Source organism: Mesoplodon mirus (assembly GCF_964341445.2).
Source record: "Mesoplodon mirus genome assembly, chromosome: 17".
Taxonomy (NCBI): domain Eukaryota; kingdom Metazoa; phylum Chordata; class Mammalia; order Artiodactyla; family Ziphiidae; genus Mesoplodon; species Mesoplodon mirus.
Genome location: NC_138993.1, coordinates 74,403,182 through 74,428,792, shown reverse-complemented (window position 1 = coordinate 74,428,792; position 25,611 = coordinate 74,403,182). Strand labels below are relative to the sequence as shown.

At 40.1% G+C, this 25,611-nt stretch overlaps 1 protein-coding gene across 2 annotated transcripts in view; it reads left to right on the top strand.

Moving 5' to 3' along the window:
- The first annotated feature begins 17,424 nt into the window (after positions 1–17,424).
- NALF1 (NALCN channel auxiliary factor 1) overlaps positions 17,425–25,611 on the top strand; it is a 581,296-nt gene continuing 573,109 nt past the window's right edge. For both annotated transcript variants that reach the window (XM_082601935.1, XM_082601936.1), the window contains exon 1: positions 17,425–18,928. In XM_082601935.1, coding sequence (XP_082458061.1) covers positions 18,029–18,928 — 900 coding nt within the window. In that variant the 5' untranslated portion in view covers positions 17,425–18,028. The remainder of the gene's footprint in view (positions 18,929–25,611) is intronic.

Genomic DNA, 25,611 nt, shown 5'->3' with positions numbered 1-25,611 from the left:
GAAATATTTTCCACTGTCTTACATGCTATGTCTCTCATAAACCAGGCATCCATATAAGAAGGATCTCTTTCTGCTTTTGCACCTTCCATTCTGTCCATTGGTCTTTATGGATATCTATCATCTAGTACTGCACCATATTAGTTACTACAACTTAAAGATTAAGGTGACCATATAATTTACTTTCCAAACTGGGACAATGTGAAAGTGAAAGAAGTTACCAAAATTAAATTATGTGAGTTTTAAAAATATTTATTCATGTGTAACTCAATTTTATTATATTGGTGAGCCTATGGAAATGTCTATTCAAAATGATTTTTAAAAATAAAGTTATTTCTGAAAAATAAAATAACATTTATACAATGTACACATAGTCTTTGTTCTAGCTGCTATTTTAAAATGACATACACTGGGCAGTTTATAAACAACAAAAATTTATTTTTCTTGGTTCTGGAGTCCGGGAAGTCCAAGATTGGGTGCTAGCGGGGTGATTAGAGTCTGGCGAGGGTGCGCTTCTGGTTCATAGATGGTGCTTCTTACTGTTATCTCACAGGGTGGAATATGTGAGAGTGTTCTCTGGGTGCTCTTTTATAAGAGCATTAATCCTATCATGTGGGCTCCCCCCTCAAGATTTAAGCACCTCCCAAAGGCCCATTTCAACATATGAATTCTGGGAGGATGCAAACCTTAAGTCTGTAGCAACATTACACATATTAAAGCAAATCTTTAAAATCTTTTATTGACTATCAGCATTAAAAGATAACGCAAACAGAATAATTAATCTTGGTAATATTCACAAAATCATTTCTTATCTACATCTGTTCATAATAGCCTGTCACTGTATTTTAAAGAAATGTTACTTTTTTCAATATGATATTATCACTTACAATTGGTTATAAAATTTACTGAGATCTTCAAAATTTTAATGATGGTTAATAATTTTATATTTCTTGAGACCTTTATTGACTTTCCTCTGTATACCCAAACATTTTTGAGAAACTGTTCCTTTCGTGTATGTATTTTTAATATTTAAAAATATTAAGTGTGTAATTCTTTTACCAAAATTTTACCAAAAAGCCTCTATTCAGATCACCAATATTAAAAAAAAAATTTTTACAAGAAAAAAATTTCTTTAAATCAGTTGATTCTAGGGCTTCCCTGGTGGCGCAGTGGTTGAGAGTCTGCCTGCCGATGCAGGGGACACAGGTTCGTGCCCCGGTCCGGGAAGATCCCACATGCCGCAGAGCGGCTGGGCCCGTGAGCCATGGCCACTGAGCCTGCGCATCCGGAGCCTGTGCTCCGCAACGGGAGAGGCCACAACAGTGAGAGGCCCAATTAGCTAAAAAAAAAAAAAAAAAAAAAAAATCAGTTGATTCTATTTATGGTTCTTTTGAATGTTTTACCAGATTTATATGCTGGAAAGTCACAGCCCTTCTTGTTTCATTCTGTCCCAGTCAGAGTATAAATTTATCCAATTAAAGTAGGAACTTCATCAAAAATTCTTCTCACAATCCAAGATATTCCACATCACACTTGTAGAAGTTAAAAATTAAATTCTGTACACCATCTGAGCTCTAACTCTTTGATTTGTTCACTTCCTCTTTTGCTTTTGTCAGGATAATTTTCAATGTCTTCTAGTTTTCAAGGTCTCTTTTCAATAATTGCAGTTCAGCCAGTTATTCAAAAGCTGAAGTTTCTCTTCATTGAGTACTTGGATAAAGATTTCCAACCAATTATGTGCAAATTAGGACTAATTTTTCAAGAACTCATTTATAAAATAATTCAATAATACATTATGTGTTTGATTTAGCTACATCATTTCTGAATTTTGCTGGTTTTGATTGGTTATTTCAAAGCTTTGATTGATTATTAATTCTTCTAGATTAATATGAAGTGTTAGACTACAGTTCCATCTGCTTTGTGGCCACATATTTCTGATGTCTTTTCATTATTTCTTTTTTTTTTTTTTTTTTTTTTTTTTTGCGGTACGCGGGCCTCTCACTGCTGTGGCCTCTCCCGTTGCGGAGCACAGCCTCCGGACACGCAGGCTCAGCGGCCATGGCTCATGGGCCTAGCTGCTCCGCGGTATGTGGGATCTTCCCGGACCGAGGCACGAACCTGTGTCCCCTGCATCAGCAGGCGGACTCTCAACCACTACGCCACCAGGGAAGCCCCTCATTATTTCTTAAAATGTTAATAGGATTATTTTTTATCTTTCTCCTTGTAATTCTTCTAGTAACCTTTTTATGGATTAGAATATATTCCCTTTTTTTCCTCCCATTGCAAAAGATGATGGGACGGGGATGGCCTAGGGAGGCTTTCTCTGTTTCCTGGCTGGCTTGTGGGCTCCCCACCTTTCCTGAGGGATTCAAAATGTGGCCCCACCTCACTCAGGTAGCCATTCCTCAATTCCTCTAAATGAGGTATTCTCGGAATGATTGTTTTCCTTTTGCCCCATGCCACAGGCTCTCACCTTAGGCATTCTCTTGCTTCCCAGGACTTCTTAGACCTGCTCCTGGGTGTCTCCCCTTCTGGCCATCTGAACCTTCTCTCATTCCTGGTGTTCCTTCGGTGCTCAATTTGGATCTCTCAGGAGGAGCCTGTCATCTTCTGGAGGATAGTCTCTGCAGGTATTTCTTAGGCTACCGTGTTTCATTCTACCATGGCAGTGTTTGAAGTCCTGTCGTATCCTGGCTTCTTGTGCTTGCCAGGAACTTGGCGGCTCTGATGGTTTCCAGCTATACCTGTGGCTCTTAGCCCTCCCAGGCTTCTAAACTCAAGTCTCAATCCTCTCTTTGGCGGGGAGAAGGGGTGGACATTACATTGTATTCCACAGGGTTTATAGGTTGTGGATTGGCCCCTTTCATGGCCTGACATTCCCATCTCACAGATATTGATTCTTACTGGTTTGGCCTCACCCAAATATTTCCTTGGGAATTCTTTGTTATCTACTTCTGTGGAATATGCCATCATCATTTTTCCTTTCACTACCCAAATTTATTTCTTTGTTTTTTTTCAGGAAGAATATTTTGGATATTCAAACATTATGCTGCCAAAATGATCATATCGCTTTAACTATTCATGAATTTTAACTAAATGATATAAAGTAGAAGTTCCCATTTTATCTTTCAATCCCACTCCCCCAGAGGTAAACATTATTAAGCTTTTATTGGATTTTTCATATGGTTTGTAAGTTTAAACAGATATAGCCGCATTTCTATGGACTAAAGTGTGTCACCTCAGAATTCTCATGTTGAAGCCCCAGCCACCAGTTTGATAGTATTGGAAGGTGGGGCTTTGGGGAAGTGATCAGGGTTAGATGAGGTTATGATGGAGGGGCCCCCGTGATGAGATTAGTGTCCTTCTCACAAGAGACACCAGAGAGCTTGCTTCCTCTCTCTCTTCTCCACGTGTGGACGGAGTGAGGAGACCTGCAAGCCAGGAGGAGAGCCCTCACCAGAGAACTGAATGGACACCTTGATCTTGGACTTCCCAGCCTCCAGAACTGTGAGGAATAAATTCCTGTTCTTTAAGCCACCCAGTCTATGGTGTTTTGTTATGGCAGCCCAAGCTGACTCATACATTACCATATTCAAGTCCTTACTTTATTCAATCACGTACATGCCCTTTTTCTACAAAAAAAATCTATTTTTAAAATATAGATGTTTAGAGATTACTAAAGAATATGAGAATTTTAAATTTTAATCAATACTGTTAAACTACTTTGCAAAACAACTGCATCGATTGCCATTCTCACAATGAATTTACTAAGAAGACTTCACTTCATGTATTACCTCTAGTATCAAATTCAATTGATCAGAGATATACAGTGCCAAATAGTGTTGTATTTAGATGCAGCCTGAAGGTGTTATTTGAATTAGAATAGTAATACTGTATCAGATATACAGTGTCATTTGTTCTAAACTTTGTGTCTTGATCAGCTGTTATGTTTCTGACTGCTAGTTCATGATAAAGCATGGGCAAAAGGCAAAACAAAAACAAAAACAAAAAACCTCAGAATTCCAGTGGATGAGAAATATAGATAAAATAGGTAAAACAGTTAGTTAAACACACCTGGTGAATATTGAGACTTAGGACATAACACTGGGAAGGCAAGCATTGAAACCTTAGTAGGAAAAATACAGGATATTACTGTCTACAGGAAGGAGGGAGTGCCAGACTGAGGTTGGCACTGGCCTGTCTGACAACAGTGATATCTGCTTTTAGCCTGTGATTGAAAAGACTTAGACATCTAATAGTTGGGACCTTGTATGGTTAGAAAAGCCAAATTTCCAGTCCTAAGCTATTCAGCCTAAGCTAGACACAGGCATGGAGGGTAGACGTTTAGATGTATCCTGGAACCTGAGAGAATCCTGATTCTCTAGGCCTATCCTTGGAACCTCCTGTTACTCATTTCTGCCAGACAAGGAGCCATACCCTTAGTGTCAGGATGGTACCAGAATGCAGCTCAGGAACCAGAGGAGGACTTTTTTACCCCCAAGCCATTGATTCAAACGGCCTAGAGGCATAGGCTAAATTAGAGACCTGTAATTCAAAGGCCTGAGCGTCGATGCTTATGAGTAAAGAAAAGGATATTCACAGACCAGATTCTAAATTCACAGATTATAATTGAGCAAGATTTCTGGCTTTGGTCAATATCACATGGTCAGTATCCCATGATTTCCATAATGACCAAAAAAACACCAGTTTGTTTTTAATGTATTAATTCATTTACTATTATTTAGTAGTTACTCTAGATATTACAGGCTATATCTACCCTACCTTTATAATTTTAGTTATAGACTCTGTTTTATTTAATTTTAGAGTTTCTAGTTTTCTGACAAAATTCTTCATTGTGTTATCTAATCTCTTTAACATATTAATTAAAAATTACTTTAAATTTTATGCCCAATACTCCAATTTCTGGATCTCTAGCAGATCTATTCATATTTTAAAATTTTTCTCCTGAAATTCTGTCATGAAGTTTTCAGATATTCTTGGTCATTTTATATTACATTTCAAATATTGATATGAACCATTGTAGACATAATTTGAGACTCTGGTTGATGTTTGATTTCTCAGGATAGGTTTACTTTTGCATTAGGTAGCCAGTTAGGGTAGACAAAGGATGCCTCAGTCTAATCAGGGCTTGAGGTGCTTCAAATTTGGGCATCAGATTCCATGAGGGCTTTCTTTTTTCTAGTTCTCTTTCTTACATATAGTGTGTAAACATTTGGGCTCCCATTTGAAAGCTGGAGATATCTACCAGGGTCTGTCCTCTTTAGTAGATGCTGACTGATCTGTCCTATCCTCACCCCCAGCCAAAAGAGAGGTGAAATCCTTTTCAGTCTCTCAACTTCTTAGTTGCTCCTGTCAGTTTAGTTTTAAAGCCTCTTCACTGTTGCTTTTTTTAAAGTAACTTTATTTATTTATTTATTTATTTTTGGCTGCGTTGGGTCTTCATTGCTGCGTGTGGGCTTTCTCTAGTTGCAGTGCGTGGGCTTCTCACTGAAGTGACTTCTCTTGTTGCAGAGCACCGGCTCTAGGTGCACGGGCTCAGTAGTTGTGGCACGTGGGCTCAGTAATTGTGGCTCGTGGGCTCTAGAGCGCAGGCTCAGTAGTTGTGGCGCACGGGCTTGGTTGCTACACGGCATGTGGGATCTTCCTGGACCAGGGCGGAACTCATGTCCCCTGCATTGGCAGGCAGATTCTTCACCACTGCACCACGAGGGAAGCCCCTTCACTGTTACTTTTGGATTGACAAATTCCTGAAGAACAACATAGAATGTTGGACTTTCTGTAGTTCATCATCGCCTTCACACAGATGTATTTTGTATTTTATTCAGCTTTCCTAGCTGAAACAAACTTGTTTTTAAAAATGGAAGTGGAAGTCTCTCCTCGTTTATTAAAAGACACAGTAGCTCACTTCCCATGATGCGTTTTGGGGAGAGGGCAGGCATGTTGTTTGTGTCTGAGTGGTCAGGCACATTCATTTCATATCCACAATTGCCAGGCCTTGAGAAGCCACATCTGTGCCTGAGATTATGACATGTCAGTCAGATGGGAAAGTAGGCTATAGTATTTGAATAATTATTGTATTTTATGCTCAGTATCTACTTGCTTCTTGTGGTCACAATACCCTGACTTTATTTGGGAAATCTCTCCTTGTTTCTGCAAAACAAACTTCACTCCTGGGCTCCTGAGTACCACACATGTCCAGGCTAAGTCCTTCAGCATGTTCTATCCTCTTGGCCATAGTGACTGGTTCAAGGATGGGCTCCAGGACCAAGATGGGCAGAGCAGGAGCAAGAAATTTCAAAATTGAGATTTAAGGGGACATTAATTTAACCTTGGAGCTCCAAGAGACCACAATGTAAATCCTAAGAATGCAGCCAGCACAGTGGAAGGAAGAGCCCAGAAAACAGAGAGGCCGACCCTTACTCACCTTGGTTGACTGAGTATGGATGAATGTAAAGGTCTGTCCCTGGACATTTTGGTAATAAAAACCAATATATTCCTTTTTCTTTTCTCAAAATAGTTTTAAGTAGATTTCTGTGACTTGCAAATAAAAGATCTCACTGATGAAGCCTGTCTCTATCTGGAGATGGGAGAGAGCAGCTTATGTAAACCTGTGTATTTTGAAGGATATGGATGGGAGCGAGGATATGTGGATGTTCGGGAACTACAGTACAGACTCCTTGCCATTCCTGGAGTGTTTTGCATCCACTCACCCTAGACCACACAACAGCCTCAGATTTTCATTTACAGGTGAGCCACTCTTAAGTTCAGTGCATATGGCTGGGGTGGGGGATCAACTCCAGTTCCAGGTGTGGATCATGTGAGGTAGCCTAAACCATAGCCATCGCATCAGATGTGAGCACATGACTTAATAGTCTCCAACCGCAGTTAATCTCAGGACTTCGGTGGGAGCTACTGGAAGAGGATCAGTCATTTCTGATGATCTTGAGCTTTGAAGTCTGTGAGGTAGCGGCTGCTGACACAGTCCTTCCACATAAATGAAGCACCTGCATGTGAGCATAGCCAACAAATTAGAAGTCAGAGCAGAAAGTTGGACAGTAAAATTAGCCAAGAAGACAATGTTCAACCCTAAGAATCCATCTATGCTTGAACGAAGGCTTACGCCTGGACTTTTCAGTTCCGTGAGCCAATAAAGTGATCTTTATTTAAACCTGTTCAGAATTCTTTTCCTGTCACTTTGAACAGAAGGAATCCTAACTGATGCTGTATGCAGTCACTTTTCTTTGGTGTAGTTGCACTGTGTGGGCATAAGCATCTTTCATGGAGCACGTATTTGAGGAAAAGTTATGTGAGATCCTGTTGAATTATTTCTCCACACATATTCACTTTCACTCAATAGATATTGATATGTGCTATTAGTCTGTTAGCTGCAGTAAATGCAAAAAGACATTCTGCCTGAGAGGAGCTTACAACAAGGTGTTTGTTTGTTTGTTGCTATTTTTAAAAGGGAAGATGTATAAGCAAACTCAGGCAATACTTACGGGCACATGCCAGGATGGAAAGGTTTACAACAGGTATTTTTTGACCTGATGTGAATGGCCTATGATGGAGTTTCAGGAAGTCTCTGAATGTTGCAAAACTGTAGGCAAAATCTTGAGTGTATGAGCAATAAACTTCTTTTGGGGAGAGTGTGCAGAGTTTTCATCAGAGTATCAGAGATACTTCACTCCAAAAATGGTTAGGAGTCACTGCTGTATAGAATATTGTGGAAAACCTAAAGAGGGAGGTAGTCAGTAGTAAAATTGCAACTATATTCAGAACACGTTGAGGACATATTTGTTCATTTATATTCCTATAAAGACAAATAATAGATATGCAGTATATATTGGCTAAATAGGTTAATGAATAAATTTAGCTCTGTCTGGAATGGTCAAGGAAGGCAGCAGGGAAAAAGTTATGTCTGAGCCAGGTCTTAATAGGAGTAGGAATTCACAAAGTAGACTGGATTGGGGACACACTTGCTCTTTTGAGCAGATTAGTTTACAAAAATGTAAAGCCCTTAAAACCACAGTATAAAAATATCTACCTCTATTTCTAGACTGTAAGCACCGTGAAGTTAAAGAAACATGTCTACATGTTGATCTTTTTAGTTAAGGAGACTAAGAAACTTACCTAACACTTAGTGACTGTGCAGCTAGAGTGCTTTATAACTGAATGGATGAATGAATACACTGCACAGTATTTCAGAAACTCTGACCCTGTATGTTTATAAGCTTGTGGAGGAAATGTGTTTCAGTATCAGGGAATGAATCAGCTACATGAATGCAACACCCCTGAATAAGTAAGAGTTCATTTTCCTTTCAGTCATAGCTATAATTTTTTACAAACAAAAGATTAATGATTTCACGAAGTTAAATCTTATAATTTATCACATGAATTTTTTCATTGGTTTAAGCCTTCCTCCATATTTTCTCCACTCTTTAAGTTTTCATATTTAATTATATAACATGTCTAGAGACTATGCTAAAGAAGTAAATATATAAATGAACTCATATATCAATATCTAATCCATTGTCCCAGAACTATTTATTGTGTTATATTTTCCCTAATCCTTTATCATATGCTAACTCTTTATAGGTCTTGTTTCTGTGGTTTTTATTTTTCCCCATTCTTTGCCTACTTTTAGGCCACTTACACGTTGCTTTAATTATTAGATAATTAAAATATGTTTTAGCACATGGTAAGGTTATCACCCTCTTTACTTTTATTTATTTATTCACTTTAAAATTCACCTGCATTCGAAAGCTCCCAACTGGGTGGCCACTCCCTTTGGATGTAGATCTCTAGGTGTGTTCTCCCTCCTCTCTGTTTACAGTTGATTTTCTCCTGACCTCTTGTCACTACCATCTGTGTTGATTTTAAAGTCTGAGAGCCAGAGAGAGAAATACATCACTGTCTACTCTGAGGTGGATGTATCTGATTTCAGTTTGTGATTAAATCTGTAGCTGGTGTCACAAATCCATTCTCTTTATGGTGGTGTGAGAACAGCACTACAGTATCTGGGAATCACCATCCGGGTATGGTACTCAGAGATCTGTCCAACTGGCCTCACTCACCCAAGCTCTGGCTGGAGAGTCTCTGAACACTGGAGAGATATGGAGGGGCAGAGGCTGGATCCTGCATCAGTTGTTCATGGAATGAGTAAGTCACCATTTATATCCCCCTCCTAGTCTGCTTTCCATAATAGCCTATTGGGTCTTGTGATGGAGAGGCCAGTCACGAAGGGAGAGCCATGGAGACGTCCTGTCTCAAGGGCAGCTGAAGGTGGAGGCAGACGTTCCTGTGCATGAGCACATTCAGGGAGGATCCATTCTAATATCTACTTATGATTCCAGATTACCTTTATATCTTGTTATCAGTTTCTACAGAAAATTCCTGCTTTAATTGAAATTGTATTAAACAAACCATATTTGTCCCTGAATATAAGGGAAACCGAAATAGGATGTGTCTAAAGCCTATCCCTTTTGATGAATCAGAAACTTACCCAAAAAAGGCTTCTATAAGCTTGTACTTATCAAATTTAAGGATGAAAATGAAATTAAATAGCAAATGTCTACTCATAGCATTTTATGTATAGATTTAGATACACACTTATTTGAGTTAGTACATAAAGTAATACATTAATTTTGAAACACCTTTTTATACTCTCACAAGCCAACAAAAAATATTACTCAAACTCTCCACTTGCATTTTTGTGAGTATCTGAACTTGTGTCACCACTAGAGACAATAACTGTCACTAACTTTACTCTGTTTCTGCCTGATGGGCAGCACTCAGATGGTTCTGTGAGGGTGCCCCTGGGAAATTTTGTGCCAAACCAGAGAATCCATTTGCATAATGGTGATAATGTTCTTTTCTCTTAAAAAAAAAAAAACCCTGAAAATGTATTCTTAACCACTGCCACATGAACATTATATTGTTTTCTACTGTGATCTTTGACATCCTTACTTAAAATGACATCTGGTATTTAATATTGTGGAATCATTACCCCAGAAATAATTACTAAATTTACCTCCTTTAAAAAAGTTTTCCTTTGTTAGATTAACAACTCCCTTGGGTATCCTCTATAAGCATGTAAAATTAACATTGGTGGGTCTTACTGTAGGGGATGTGTCTTCCCCAGAAGAAGTTTGGGGTAAAGTAGAGAGAGGCCCCACAGCATGAAACGTTTTGTAAGCGTTCAAATATTAGATGGCTCCCTCTTATATGGGGATACTTTCAGGAAGAATAATCTCACCTTCTTTTTAGGCATATGTACATTAATTTGGGAGAATTTCCATCTTTATAATAATCATCTTCCTATTTAGACACAGGCTGATTTTTCCTGCTGTTCAAATCTTCTCTTATATTTCTCAGTGACTTTTGTTCATTTCTCCATTTGGACCTTGCCCTGTGCATCTTGAAGGAAGTGTTTTCCCTTTGTGAGTTTTTTACTGACAAAATTTGGTGTGTGTGTTTACACATATACTCAGGACAATATTTGGCAAATAATAAGTAATTTCTATGATGATGAAGTTGTAGGTTTTTTAATGGTATGTGTTGGTGTACTATATTTGCATTCTTTGGAAAGTGTTCATGAACTAACCCTCCATGTGCTAACTCTTAACCACAAATACTATTATCTAACATTACATCCTCTAACAGATGGATCTTGATATTGGTTTAGAATTTAGAGTGTGTACTCTAATTTGACTGACACGGGCTGCTCTATCCAGCAGGGCTGTCACCGTGGATAGCCGGATTCACTGGTCATACAAAGTTACCAAGAGAGACTTGTTAAAAATGCAATTTCTGGGGCTTCCCTGGTGGCGCAGTGGTTGAGAGTCCGCCTGCCGATGCAGGGGACACGGGTTCGTGCCCCGGTCCGGGAAGATCCCACATGCCGCGGAGCGGCTGGGCCCGTGAGCCATGGCCGCCGAGCCTGCGTGTCCGGAGCCTGTTGTTCCGCAATGGGGGAGGCCACAACAGTGAGAGGCCCCCGTACCACAAAAAAAAAAAAAAGCAATTTCTCTGGACCTCATCCTAGTCCTACTGAAGCAGGTCTCCGGAGAGTGGCACAAATTTCTAAGCCTTCGTTTGTTTTTTTTGCCCGCCAGTGTCTGAAAACCACGAGCTGGAGCACACTGGAAGGGAGAGAGCAGGTTCTAGTTATGCCCAACCAACCAGTCAAGCCAAGGTCTGTTGAGGTTCAGAGCGACTCTGGCACGTTTACCATTGTTGGTAATTAACCGGAGCCCTCAGGTACCTGATGGTGCTAGGACCTGCCCTTTTCTTTAAAGAGAGTTTTTATTAGCAAACTATAGTGGGCCTAAATCTAAAGGTTTAATCTTATTTTCTTTATAAATAAGCTTAGCGTACTCTTCATTAGGTCTTTATCCATAATTTGTTTTTAAAAATATAGATATGTTGGTCAAGAATTTGCACGTTATCTGTGAATTCTGAAAGCACAAAATGCCCTTCTAGAACAATAGGTATATAAGAACATGATCTGTTTTCACTTACATGTGGCACATAAGCAGTGTCATAACAACTAAGAGGAGGTGCCTATTTTTGTGCATCCAGAAGACATGCAAAGTGAAAAAAGAAAATAGCTCAGGATTGTTAGATATTTGATTTATGGAGTTGGCATATTCACGTAATGGTTTTCACTAGAAAATAAAATATTTCTTCTCGGTTTGACTTTTCTATGGTAAAATTATTTGGTAGATAATTAACTCTAAGGAATAAAGGTAAATTTTTGAGAAGAGGACAAAACATGTTATTTTAATTATTTTTATAAAATGGAACCAAAATAAAAGAAATATCTCCTTTCCAATTCATAACAATTTAGCCATTTAAATAGGAATAAAAGCAGTCTCATGAAAATAAGTATAATCAAATAACTTCAGCACTTTGAATTCTTTGAAAGATATAAGCATAAATGACACCCAGAATAGTAAACACAGAGCTATGATATATATGTAGATTATTTCTGCAACGTTGTCTTGTAAGAAGCACGTTTAATCACCAGAACCCTCAATATATTTGCAACTGGGTACTATTCAGCTGTCTTCTGAAATGTGCCTGTGCTATTAAGCTACTCTGTGCTGTTAGTCACACTGTTAGGTAAAACCTGCGTAGGAGTTTCTAGACTCCACAGCCTACTTTTTCTGATAAATGAAACCTACATACCAGCCAAGCTATTTGCTCTTCTTTTCCACTGTGCTACATTTGAGCTGATAAGCTAAGAAGAAGCAATGTATTTACTAACCTGGTTAACTAACACCTTCCCTGCACATATTTCTCATTTTGATTTTAGTGAACGGTGATGTTAGTGAAAACCAGCTTTTAAATCACTATCTAAATTTCCTCAGTGAATCCCAGCCACCTTCAGGAGAAGAGCCAGATCCTTTGCTCATGATACATTATCATTCACGAGAGAGTCCAGCCCTGTTCTCTGGTCTCTTTCTTCAACTTTGCCATGCGCCCTCACACTCCAGGCCAGCCCACTCACCTGTCGGTCCTCCAGTGCCCTGGGGTCCTTCAACATTGGGGGTCTTCTTCAAGAATCCTCCCTAATGTCACTCAATGCCCCCAATATCTTCCTAACCTGGTCCCTCTCAAAATCGGATTGGAGTTCATCCCTTCTCCTCTGAAGCCTCCCAATCGCTAATCCTTTAGCATTCCCGGCCCTGTTGTGGTTGTGTGCCCAGTCCCTTCCTCTCGCCCTTGACTAAGCTTCAAGAGGCTGGACATGGTCTCTCATCTCAGCCTCCTCATGGTTCATTCTGGGACCAACACATAGCAAGCAGAAGTGGGATTGGTTGTTGACAGTTTACTTTCAGAGGGCATGTACCCTTAAAGTCGTCTTATTTTAAAACATCCTAATTCATGGGAACTATAAGAGGAGGGCAAGGTCCAGATAACCTAAAAACAAAGAATTGACTATAGGCTATTTTAGAAAGTATTATTATTCTAATTATTTAAAAAATTAGTAAAACGCTATTGCAGTGTATTAGACTTTTACTAAGCATCATTGAAATATCTTGTGAGGCATAGTTTGGCTAGATATGACTAATAATAAGATTAAAATAACAGAGCCTGACTTTGCTTCTTCCCCTTGTTTGAGAGTAATGAACCTTTAATTTTATATATTGTTCATTTCTTTTTTTCCCCATTCCTAGTTCTCTTTCTGATTTAATCACACGCTCAGCGAAAAAGAGAGATGCTAATATTTTGAGACACCATTAGAATTCATGTGTCTCTAGTTAAAATTAACAATGCCGTACTGAGGGGAAAATTTATTATCTCGTACATGTGAGTACGTATGCTATCAGACTTCCTACTTCAGTGCTTAAAAGAAATCTGATTTAGTAAATGTCACAAAACGGGTTTTATAATATAAAATAAATGTTAGAGAGATACTGCAAAATGGAAATAGCGACTATATCTGGGTGTTGGGATTACTTAAGACTTTTTAAATTGTTTGCATTTTGTAATTTTCTACAATGTGCATATTGTATTTAATGTGCATGTAATAACTGTAATTACATTTATGAACATATACACATATATTTAGTTCAGTTTATTATATACTATGTATAAAGTACAAACAGACAGTTGCCTGATTAATAAACAGTCTGGTTAATAAATAATATTTTAACGGGATTATGGAGAAAAATTCTGACATTAATCAGATATACGTAACTGTCACTTATCCCCTTAACTTTCCATAGAGAAGAGAGTGAGAGGTTAAGGGAGTTTCAATATTTTCAATATTAGTCTTTTAAAAGTATTCTATAACAAGAGATGTATGAGGAGGTGGTGATTCTGGGTGACGATTGTAAGTTCCCTGTATATAAAGCAGAAGTTACAGGTTCATCTGTGATGCCAGAACTTCTCCCAGGCAGATATGTATTAAGAAACCACCACTTTGAGATGTTTCTAGAGCAGTGGTTCTCAACGAGGGTGATTTTGCTCCCAGGGGACATTTGGCAGCGCTCGGAGACATTTGTAGTTGCCGAAACTGGGGAGAGGTGCGTGGGCTGCTGGTGTGCTGTGAGCAGAGGCCGGAGAGGCGGCTGAACCTGGTGCGAAGTATAGCTCCTCCCCACACCGGAGAAGCGTCTGACCCCATGTGTCAGTAGAGGCGATGCCGGGGGACACTGTCTGGAGTGGTCGTGAGTGCTTTGATTGCAATAGCTCTGTTGATCCTTGGCTTTAAAGTCCATCCCCTAGGTAATGAGTCTGTCTGTCAGGAGCGAGAGCCATCAACAGAGAGCACGACTCCAGGCTACCGGACGTGAAATTTGAAGCTGAAAATGTGCATGGAGTGGTGCAGTTGGGGAAGAGAGTTAGTAAGAATTGCGATGTGCTGGACTTGGGACAAGAAATATGTGTTTTGAGGGGAAAAAAAAGAGCAAGTATGGTAATTCGTTTCAGTAGAACATCTGCCACTTTTTCCTTGGAAGCGTAACTTCAGGTCACAGGGCAGGAGGAAGCAGGGTTGGGTGGTGCACAGCTGGGGAGTGGGGGTCCAGTCAGGCACTTCAGCCTTGGAACCCTAACAGTCACTTTGCCCACCTCTCTCCCTTCGGGGTAGCAGAAGGGCTCTGGCGGATTTTGCTTTCTTACATTAAAAAGCCAGTCACCCTCAGATCATCTTTTGCTCTGAAACTCAGTCCAGTCTGCCTATGAACTTTCTGTGTGAGCTTCCCCACTCAAGGACACCATGTGGACTTCCTTAGCCAAGGATTTTCTGAGCTTTCTAACTTGCATAGTAGAGATCAAGAAAAATATAAACCTGTCCAGGCAGCATCTTTAAGTTAGGAAGAAACAGGGTGAAGAAAAATGAAGAGGTAGGTAAGAGAAAGAAGTATGAAATTAGATCCTGTAGCCCAGCTATTAAACAACTGCCTCTAGATAGAGATAAAAATAGATGGATAAGCAAAAAAATTCCTTAAATTTTTTAATTAAAAAAATCCTCTCACCCTGTGTTTATAGAAAGAAAGGCCTTGATTGTTATACTTCATCTATATTTTATCACAAAGGGCCAACAAGTTCAAAACAAAAGAGAGGGAGAATCATTGCAGGATTTAGAATATGATATGTTCAATTTCATGTTCTGCAAGGTCTTTTATCGAGAAGTAGAAATCAAGACTTCTGATATTATCTTCCACATGTATTATATTTATTTATACAATAGAAAATGCCACACCGATATATTCACTTATGTCTACAAGCAGACTTTATGTATACTTAAATCTGATTTGGTTTAAGAGGGTTGAAGTTTTAAATTTAAGAAACAAGTAGAGGACCAAACAAAATGCTTTCTAAAATTTACAGGGATTTTTCCAAAGGATATCTTTATCCATATCACTGGTTGAGAGAATATTGTATTCGATGTCAGAATAATTTAAACTATCAAAAGAGAGAAGAATTGAAAAGACTATTTCCTCAGCTTATGTTGGCTTCCTATACAAAGCTCAGATAAAATGTTTTCATTTCATGTTTAATTTTCAACATGGAAATTTGCTTACTGAAAGGTGCTATAAGGTAAGGACAAACCTGCCATAGAAAGTATATCTTTTAGTTTCTAGATCTTTTATGTAGCTAAAATTCAACACATTAAAAGCCAAAGTACCAGAATGGTATACTTACACAGGTTGTCTTGTAAAACATTACATGACACAGATCAACAGGCTGTCAAATTGCACCAAGCTTTGACGGTCACTGCATATCGTTTTTAGAAACTTACAGTTTACATGGGTAAAATTTAGTATTCCGCAGAAAGGACTGGTTGGTTGAATCCGGCCCATTATCTTTTGCAACTCGCCTTTTAAAAAATATCTACTTCTCCCTCTTGCCAACACTTAAGGAATGTGAATACGGATGATCCATCCTTTTGGTTTCTCAACATAGCTGCTTAGAATGATGGCACCCTAACACTGCCCATGTGAATGTGCACCTTACAGAATAGTAGAGTCATTAGAAAGCAGGGAAGGGAGGTTGACACAGTGAGTGCCCGGTGGAACAAACCGCTGTCCTCTGCGACAGCCAGAGAGAGCTCAGGACAGTGCTGGGCTGCGGGTGCGCGCGCACGGGGAGGCGCACGGTCTCCTGCCCTCGCAGCGCTGGTGGGAGTGAGGGGCGAGCTGGGCAGGGTCTTCAGATAAAACGAGACTGCTCTTTGCCCCCAGCACTGATCCACGTGAGGCGGGGTTGAGAGAACCCCTGGTTTTCCCAGCGCGACTGACGCTTTTCCTTCTCGGAACGCCGAGAGCCAACGCTAAGGGGCACCAGAGGCTCGGGTTGCCGCGGCTGCCACCCGGGCAGCCTGGTGGCCCGCTGCTGCGGAAGTCCTGGGCGACAGCAAAGCCCCGCTCGGTGGGGGCTGGGGCGCAGGCCTTCGGAGCGGGAGTCCCGGGAGCTTGGGGTGCTGCAGGCTGGAGGGGAAATCCTCCGAGGTCAGGGTGTCGAACTCGAAACTCTGCGCTGGGCAGTGAGCCTTGGTAGCCGAGGTCTTACTAGTTTTTCCTAAGACTCTGTTGAGGCCACTTCTAATCTCCTTCTACTTTATGAAAAATGTCGCTGTCCTATATACAGCTAAAGTTGTCGATGCGCACACATATCCCTTCCGTATACTAAAATCATTTAAGATGATTTGATGCACGGAAAGCTGTTGATCTCTAGTTGTCTAGGGATCCTGAGGCACATGCAGAGGGATCATATGTCACCTCCTCCACCTCCGCCAGCCAATTCATGTTCACTCTCATGCCCCCAACCTTTCATTTGAAGTCGACTATTCTTTAGTTAAGGAGGTGACACCCAGACCCTCGCCCCGCTAGAAGCCTCTAACCACCCGCCGGCAACTCGGACTTTTTCCGGAGTCAGAGAGGGAGCGGGAGATGCTGAAGAAATTAGCAGGCGTCCTCAACCTTGCGGTCCGCATTCTGACTTTTCCCAGTGATAACAGTAAGAAGAAACCCAAAACGCGGGGAGGGGTGTGCGGAAGGGAAAGAGCGAGCGTCGGAGCGCAGCAGTGCAGACCCCCGACCCGCGCCGGACCCCGGCGTCCGCGCCCTCCTCCTCCGCCCCGGCCGAGCCCCGTGCCAATGCGCCAGGATGGAGACATCTCGGCGCGGGAGGAGATGACGCAAAACCCAGCGCTCCCCCCCAAAAAAGTGTTTCTCCAGGACGAAGATGGCGGCAACTTAGCCGGGGACTGAAGATGACTGTGGCTCTCCGGAGGCCCAGCCCCGGCGATTCGGCCCCGAGGTCCGGGGGAGGCGGCGTCAGCAGTCGGAGCCCGGCGGCGGCTGCGCCCGCGGGCAGACCTGCGGCGGCGGCGGCGGCGGCGGCGGCAGTTGGAGCGCGGGGTGGGGGGTGGGGGGGAGGGAGAGCCCTGCCGGCGGCGGCGGCCCAAGCTCCGGACTCGCGGAGAGAGAGCGAGAAGTAGGAGCAGGAGGAGGAGGAGAGGAGGGAGCTGGGGAGGCGCTCTGGTCGCCGCCAGCGGGCAGCGGAGACGCGGCATGCCCCCGGCGGGCGAGAGAGGGCTGTCCTCGGCGGGGCCATGGGGACGCGCGCCCTGACAGTGCCTGGGTGAGAGGGGCAGCGCCAGCCACTCCGCCGCCTCCACCATCACCTCCTGCACTCCGCTCACCGCCGGCCGCCAGCCCCAGCCTCCGACTGTCTCTCTCTCCCCCCCCACCTCCCTCTCCGCCTCTCTCTCTGCATTATTGTTTCCCACTCTACAGAGGATGGGGTCGGCTGATGATTAGGTCGGAAACAAGTCATATCTTCCTCCAAAGCCTGGTAATATTTATGTAGGCAAAACGACAGAGAGAGAGAGAGAAGAGGGAGAGAGAGAGGGAGAGAGGGAGAGGGAGAGGGAGAGAGAAGAAACGGGAGGAGGGGATAAGGAAATTAAACCCTTTAAGTCAATGCATATCGTGGTGACACCGGCACAGGAGCCCTCACGGTGGAGTCGGCCAGGGCTGTGCGTTCCCAAAATATGACCAGGGGTGCTTGGATGTGTCGGCAGTATGACGACGGGTTAAAAATCTGGTTGGCGGCACCCCGGGAGAACGAGAAACCGTTCATCGATTCAGAGAGGGCTCAGAAATGGCGACTGTCTCTGGCATCTCTCTTGTTTTTCACAGTCCTGCTCTCTGATCACTTGTGGTTCTGCGCCGAGGCCAAGCTGACCCGGACCCGGGACAAGGAGCAGCAGCAGCAGCAGCGGCAGCAGCAGCAGCAGCGGCAGCGGCAGCAGCAGCAGCAGCGGCAGCGGCAGCAGGAGCCCTCCTGGCCCGCGCTCCTGGCGAGCATGGGGGAGCCCTCGCCCGCCGCCCAGGCACACAGACTCCTCGCCGCCTCCTCGTCCCCCACCCTGCCCCCCTCCCCGGGAGACGGCGGTGGCGGCAGGGGCAGCCGAGGCAGAAACAACCGGGGCAAGGCTCTTATTCTGGGCAACTCTGCCAAGCCCGTGTGGCGCCTGGAGACCTGTTACCCCCAGGGCGCCTCCTCGGGCCAGTGCTTCACGGTGGAGAGCGCGGACGCCGTGTGCGCCAGGAACTGGAGTCGGGGGGTGGCGGCCGGGGAGGAGGAGCAGCAGGTGAGGGGCACGCATCCAGCCCCGCTCTGGAACTTGTCGGATTTTTACCTTTCATTTTGTAATTCCTACACACTTTGGGAGTTGTTCTCGGGGTTGTCCAGTCCCAACACTTTGAACTGCAGTCTGGATGTGGTGCTCAAGGAGGGCGGCGAGATGACCACTTGCAGGCAGTGCGTCGAGGCTTACCAAGACTACGACCACCACGCTCAGGAGAAATACGAAGAGTTTGAAAGCGTGCTCCATAAATACTTACAGTCGGAGGAGTACTCGGTGAAATCGTGTCCTGAGGACTGTAAGGTAGGAACACTGGATTTTCCCCATCCTTGCGCTTTTATATCCGTGTGTGTTTGGCTGAGGCATCTTCTAGAGTGTTAAAATGTTTTCTGGACTCTGGTTTTTTTGTTACTTCACCGTTGTTTTTGTGGTTATAAGAGCTTGACTTGCTGCTTGATTTGGGACTATCCCGTGGATTGCTGGTGGACTGGTGCCTTCTTCTGGGATCCTGGGAAGGTCAGGAAGACCCTGGTCTTCTAAGATAATAAAGCCAGTGCTATGGAGTTGGTTCAAACTGTGTTGCCTTTTTTTTTTTTTTAATGGAATTTGAGTGAAGCTTGTTAGGAAGACAGTGATGGGATTGCATACTGATGACCGCAGCTAAAATCAGAATAGTCTGAGACAGGCATGTATGGTCTGGCTTATGGGCCTTACACATGAGCTCTCTGATTGTGACATCATTCAGCTGGTTGGGGACAAGAGAAAGTGTTCGTGGCTGTTCATGTAGGAAGAGCTAAAAAAGTGTTTTACTTGTTTTACAGGGGTAGTTCTGGCTGTTTGGAAAGTCTGTGGGCCTACCTAAGCGTATTTACTCACATACGTTTCCTGTTTTCTCTTAGAAACTTGTATAGTTGTTGATCGGAGACTCATTATGAGTAGAAAGTTTTAATTAAGTATCTGGTGATAACTGATCGATGTTAGATTTTTTATCAGCCACCTTATGTAATTAGCTTGAATTTTCAGGATGCTCTCCAGCAGTACTAATTGGCAAATGCTTGATCTATGAATGAAAAATACTGAACTGATTAATAACATATATTACCTTTAACCCCTTCCTATTAATATAATAATGGCTATAATCCTTGCTGATTCACAAAGAAGTGTATGCAATTTTCTTAAGAAATGGCTAATGCAACCATGGGCGGTTGTCCTAGTAGAAGTGTTGCTGTCCGTGGTGCTGAAATGAGATTTGCTCAGAGCTCTGTTGAAGATGAAGATACTGCAGTGACCTTTTAGTAGGGAAGAAATGATGACAGAATCTCAGTAAGCCTTAATGTTTTGTTCCAAAGGTAATTTCTTAAAGAGTGCAATAAAATAGTATTGCTTTTCAAAATAAATAACACACCACATTCTCTCTCTCTGCCTTTCTCTTCATTACTTCCCCAGCCTCTCCAAAGGAACACAGCAAATGTCCCTTTTTGACCTCACTTGCTTTGTACTCAGAAAGCGTAATCAGGGGCAGTATGGATCAAACGATTCTATGATGCTTTCACAAGAGAACTGGCCTAAGGGATACCTACTTAAAATGAACACAGTTCAAGGGCTGTATTTTAGTTTGGATTGATTAGTTGTGCTTTTGACAACTAAGCTAAACTAAAACTAAACTTGTTTTGCCAACATTCTTTAAGACCAGAAACATACCTTCTTTGCAAATAATAATGTTGCATTTACAACATTAATTTAGAATGCTACTTCATTAGATAAATGGATTTTTAAGGTTTTTTACATATTTTTCTTAACCATACCCCTGTAAGTCATGCCTGGGAATTGAACTTAATCTTAATGGTAGAAGTTAATAATGAATGACTAGTGTATTTATTGCAGTTATTTATTTTGACAAGATACGTTGCATCAGAATTGCAAGGAAACTGATGTGCCTGCTAATTCTACTGCTAATAAAAAGCTTGCAAAGGTTTCAGTATATTTATGTTTAAAAGTGATCCCTTGTAATAATTTGAAGTTGCTTGCTTCCTTGACTGTAAACTCTCATAGAAATTTCTAGTAATTCCAATTTGTATAGTTTCAGTATTTAAATGATAGTCTACATTGTCAATATACTAGAGCATATTTTCAAATAAGTCTGGCAAATACGTTTTTGTTTAAATATTCAAGTTTTAAATATGTATAAATGTATATTTTCCTCTTGACCTGAAATCATCACCAACTTTATACTTATATCATCATAGCTATAAAGTACAGTGTAGGCCAAATTAATGTGTAATGCTATGAACTACTTCTGGATTGTGTTCTCATATAAAGTAGTAGTTGTGAGCTGTATACACAGAAGCACATTAGAAAAATCTGAACTCCTTTTTAGAAACATTTCTTCACACTGAGAAGTAAACACAGACATTTGAGTTTTTCATCTCCACAACACAGGATTTATTACTTGTGATAAGTAATAGCTATTTCTTGGTTGTTTGTTTGTCAGCTGGAAACACTTGAAACATTTATTCCACGATAACTGTTCTCACACAGCTTCAGATTTTAGGTGCTGGGGGTTGGAGGGGGGCAGTGTTTGGTGTTCTTGGTTGATAACTCACAAATCTGTTGATTAGCTCCTGAGCTTAATATACAGCTTCTTTATGATTCTGCAAAACCACAAACACATCCACATACCAAGTATATTACATGGCTTAGAGTGCTACTTGTAGTCTTTGAAGAATGTGTCTGAGTTTCTTTCTGAACATTTTTACTTATTTCAAGCATACTTATAATTATGAAATGATGACTATCTTCAGGAGCAATGTTCAAGATACAGTCTGTGCAAAATTTTCCACATTTTAAGGTTTACAGCAAAGTCTTAGGCTACATTAAAAGTAAATGCATTATATTTCTGGAATTGGTAATATAGTCATGAAAAAATCCAATTTAATAGTTTATTAGTGTATTTATAAATTTATAGACAGGAGAATATATGCAGTAATATTAGCTATACAAATTAGTAGAATCCATATTTTAGGAGCAATATATTAACTCTGGTATACCCATATATAATTAAATGATTAATACAGTGATTTCTGACTTTTAAAAGTTAGGTCATGTTATTACCCTCTAGTTTTATAATCTCCCCTGTTAAAAAAAAATGCCACAGTCCATATACATATAAAATTAAAATGGATTAAATTTAATTTTTATTGAACTTGATTTAAAGGGCTTTTGGCCCATTATACTGAAAACAAAACAAAACAAAAAACACCTTAATATTGATCTAATCCAATCATACTGTCTTGGGCCCATAGTAGTTGCAGATCAAATATAGCTTGGATTTTCTTTAGCGAACCTTTGTTTGCAACATATAATAGGAATCATTTGCACCCAAGAATATTTTTTAATATTCATAGAAATAGCTGGTTTAATTTTTAAAGTAAATATACACTTTTATCGAGGAAGTAACTTATAGTAAAATAAAGAACAAGAACTTCTGCATGTATCATTTAGACTATAGCATTCAAGCTGCTATATTACATAAATCAAGTAGCAAAAATTTGACAGTAATTCTTCTCTGGATTTTGTAGTGTTATTCAAAATAATGTTTTTGACATACAATAAGAATCTGAAAATCTTCAAATTGGCTGGAAATATTAAAAAATACACTATTCTAAACTACAGAATTATATATGTATATTATTAACATGCCTGAATTTTTACTTAAATAAAGATGTTTTCTTAAATATGCCATTCTTTACCTCCTAAGCATTCTTGAAATTACATATTACAAAACTGGGATATTTAGGGAATATAAACTTCTATGTTACAGGTAAACTTTTGTTAATGATAGTTTTATTGACTTACTATTCCTTAAGACAGATGGTCAGGGAAAGTGGGTGTGAGATTAGATTCTAACATAAATCACTGCATCATCTGTATTTTAGTTCTCTCAGAATAGATTCTAATCTTTATACTATCAAGAATTTATGCATTCTTACATTTTTATATTATAATTTTGTATTAAAGCAAATTATATTGCCTATTTTTATTTAACAGACAATGACCAAAAGAATACTCTGCCAGTGTTCTGCATATATAACAATCGTGATACTCAGGGCTTTCTGTATTGTTTGCAGAAATGACTCAGAAACATTAACCAGTTTGAGGACATAGAATTTGGGTTACATAATGTGCAAGTTAAAAAAAAGGCATTTTTAAGTCCTTATTTATTTTGATGTCATATACTATAGATTCTTAAAAATAGTTTTTATAAGGAAATAAAATATCTAACAATTCTTCCCACTTAAATATTGAATCTAAAATATTATTTTGCTCTTACTTGGTTAAGTGCTATTGTACATATTATGACACTGTCCAGAGTGTGGAATACGTCTGCAAATAGATCTCTTTTATATTATACCACTGTGTTATTTTTAAATCATATTTTTATAGATGAATTGCTTCTCTGTAAAATCAAACAGTCTAACCTTCAGATGATCACATTAACCATTAATAAGGCCATTTATAGTATCAAAGCCACTTTCATAACTGTTTTTATAACCCAGATTTTCATTTTCATGTTTTTGCTCCGTATATAACTACTGATTTATGATATGTGTTTTATTTTTATCTTAATTTTATTCTATTTTTATCAAATTTTATCTCAATATTATATGCTGTTGCTTTATAGACCAGAGAATGACTATTCTTTTTTAACTTTGGACTTGTAACTGGGTCAAATTAGTAGCTATATAAAGTTTTAATAATTGCTGTTATACCTTGGTTTTAATCACTTTAATTAGATGAGGTTGGTGTCTGCATATGCAAGGTGAATTAAAATGTGAAGGAAAGGAAATCAAATAATTTTCTCAGTCTCATGCCCCCCCCACAAATAAATTATAATCCATTAAGATATATTTTCATACTAGATTGAATATAAAAGAACAAATATACAGATAACTATTTGAAACACAGTACTATTTTGGTTTGAATTATCTGACCTATTGCTTTCATTTCCATTCCCAATTTCCTTTTTAATCTTAATCTTCTAAGTTGACCTCACATTGACTAGGCTCCAATCATGTTGTTGTATGCTTTCTATTAATTTACACTGAAGAGATGTTTCTTCAATATCAGTAAACATTTACTCTAGATTAATGGTCCTTGGGGTCACATTAGAATATCCTGGGAATCTTTGAAGACACCCCCAGCCCCAGGAGATTCTAATTTCATTGGTCTGGCTTGTGTCATGAGCTTGGGATTTTCCAGTTTCCCTGGTGATGTGCAGCCCAGGTTGAGAACCACTGTTCTAGTTGAGTGCCAACCAAAGTGGAAAGACCTTTTAGCTCCTGCGCCTCGGTAATTAATACATAATAACCTCATTTGTTCAACTGATGAAAAAGCAACTTAATTTCTTTAAAGTGGTAAAGGCAGTAGGTAGGACATAGCCAGAGGGCAGGGGAGCAAATAGGTAGTGACTGGACTGAGGAAGTAGATGAGAAGTGAACCAACTGGGTGCAAAGTTTAAGGAATGTACCAGGAGAGAACATGGAGAGAAGCAGAAGGATGCATAGAGGACCAGAGTCAAGGCTGGGCCTCTTGGCTTTGGATTTTCTGTCTTTTAGCCAGAACTGTCACTATACTAGTGTTCACTAATACACTGAGCACATGAATGCAGAAATTGGATGATTGTCTCTGTGAGACTGATCAACTATTTGATTAGAGGCGCCTCAGCCTCCTTATTTTTGTCTCTAATTTTAGATTATATAAATGGCTAAAATTTAGAATTTTTCAGAAGTATGGGTTGGTTTTAAGAGAAAACATTGTGGCTTTTCATAGTATTTCACATAGTTCGGGTTTATTCTTTCTTCACCTGTTCAGTTTATTAAACCTAGGAAATTACTAATCCTTTTTTACTTTTCTTTTAACATTGTAATGATGAGCCATGTTTCCTTTTTTACTTATTTCTATCATACTGGAATAACTAGTTGATATTCATATAGTGTTTTGAAGATACAAGTTGCTAAGTAGGCACAGAATACTACCACACCTAATTTAGGAATTCATTTTAGAGAGATCTTATCATTGTTCTCTTTTGAAGTGATTGTAACATAGTCATATTTTTTTAAAGTTTACATTACAAGATGCTGTGAAACACTAAATTTAAGTTTTACCTTAAATTAATAAGCAATTAAACCTTACAATCCAAATCATGAAATTATAGTAATAAAATGTTTTAATTTACTCTGATTCTTTAAAACTGGAAACGAGTTAACATCTGCCTTTCTTTGGTAATAAATAGTTAATGACTTATACTATGTATTGTAGTAGAATGCATGAAAATATTTTACTTCTTGGGTGTTTAAAGTGTTAAAAGGTAATAGTTGATTTTTCCTCTCCCTTGGTAGTCTGTTTCTACACACAGTCATTTATTTAAAAAGAAAAGTTGTAGAGGTTACCACAGGGGGTAAAAAGAAAAATATCCTGCAAAAAATGCAAGTTTACTACGTGTTTAAATAGTGTTATCGATCTTAGCAGCAGCAGTAGTGTATCTACATGTGTGCGTGGCGGGTGAATGCAATAATTACTTCTTTGGAAATACTTTGGGATTTTATATGTCAGCTGTTCTGCCCTGCTTGAGAAGGAAATTGGGCTCTGCTCAAAACTCTGAATCTTCACCCCTTGGTCTCCTCTTCTTCCTGTCAGCGTGCCTTCTTGCTCTCATCTGGCTGAATCCTCTCCTGGTGTCTGGAAGCTTCACTTGCAGGGCCTGTGTCCCATAGGAAACCCGAAGTTCAGAAGTCTTACTTCTCTGCATCTCTACTGACATCAAAAATGATCAGTCTCTTTCCTACTGAACCATCACTGACTTAGTTTCTTTGAAAAGAAAACTGAACTAAGACTTAAATGGATGATCATGACAATGTGTTATTAGTTTTCTCAGAAAGTGAGTTGAATCACTCAGAAATTTAAGTGCTGGAACGAGCTTCAGTAGT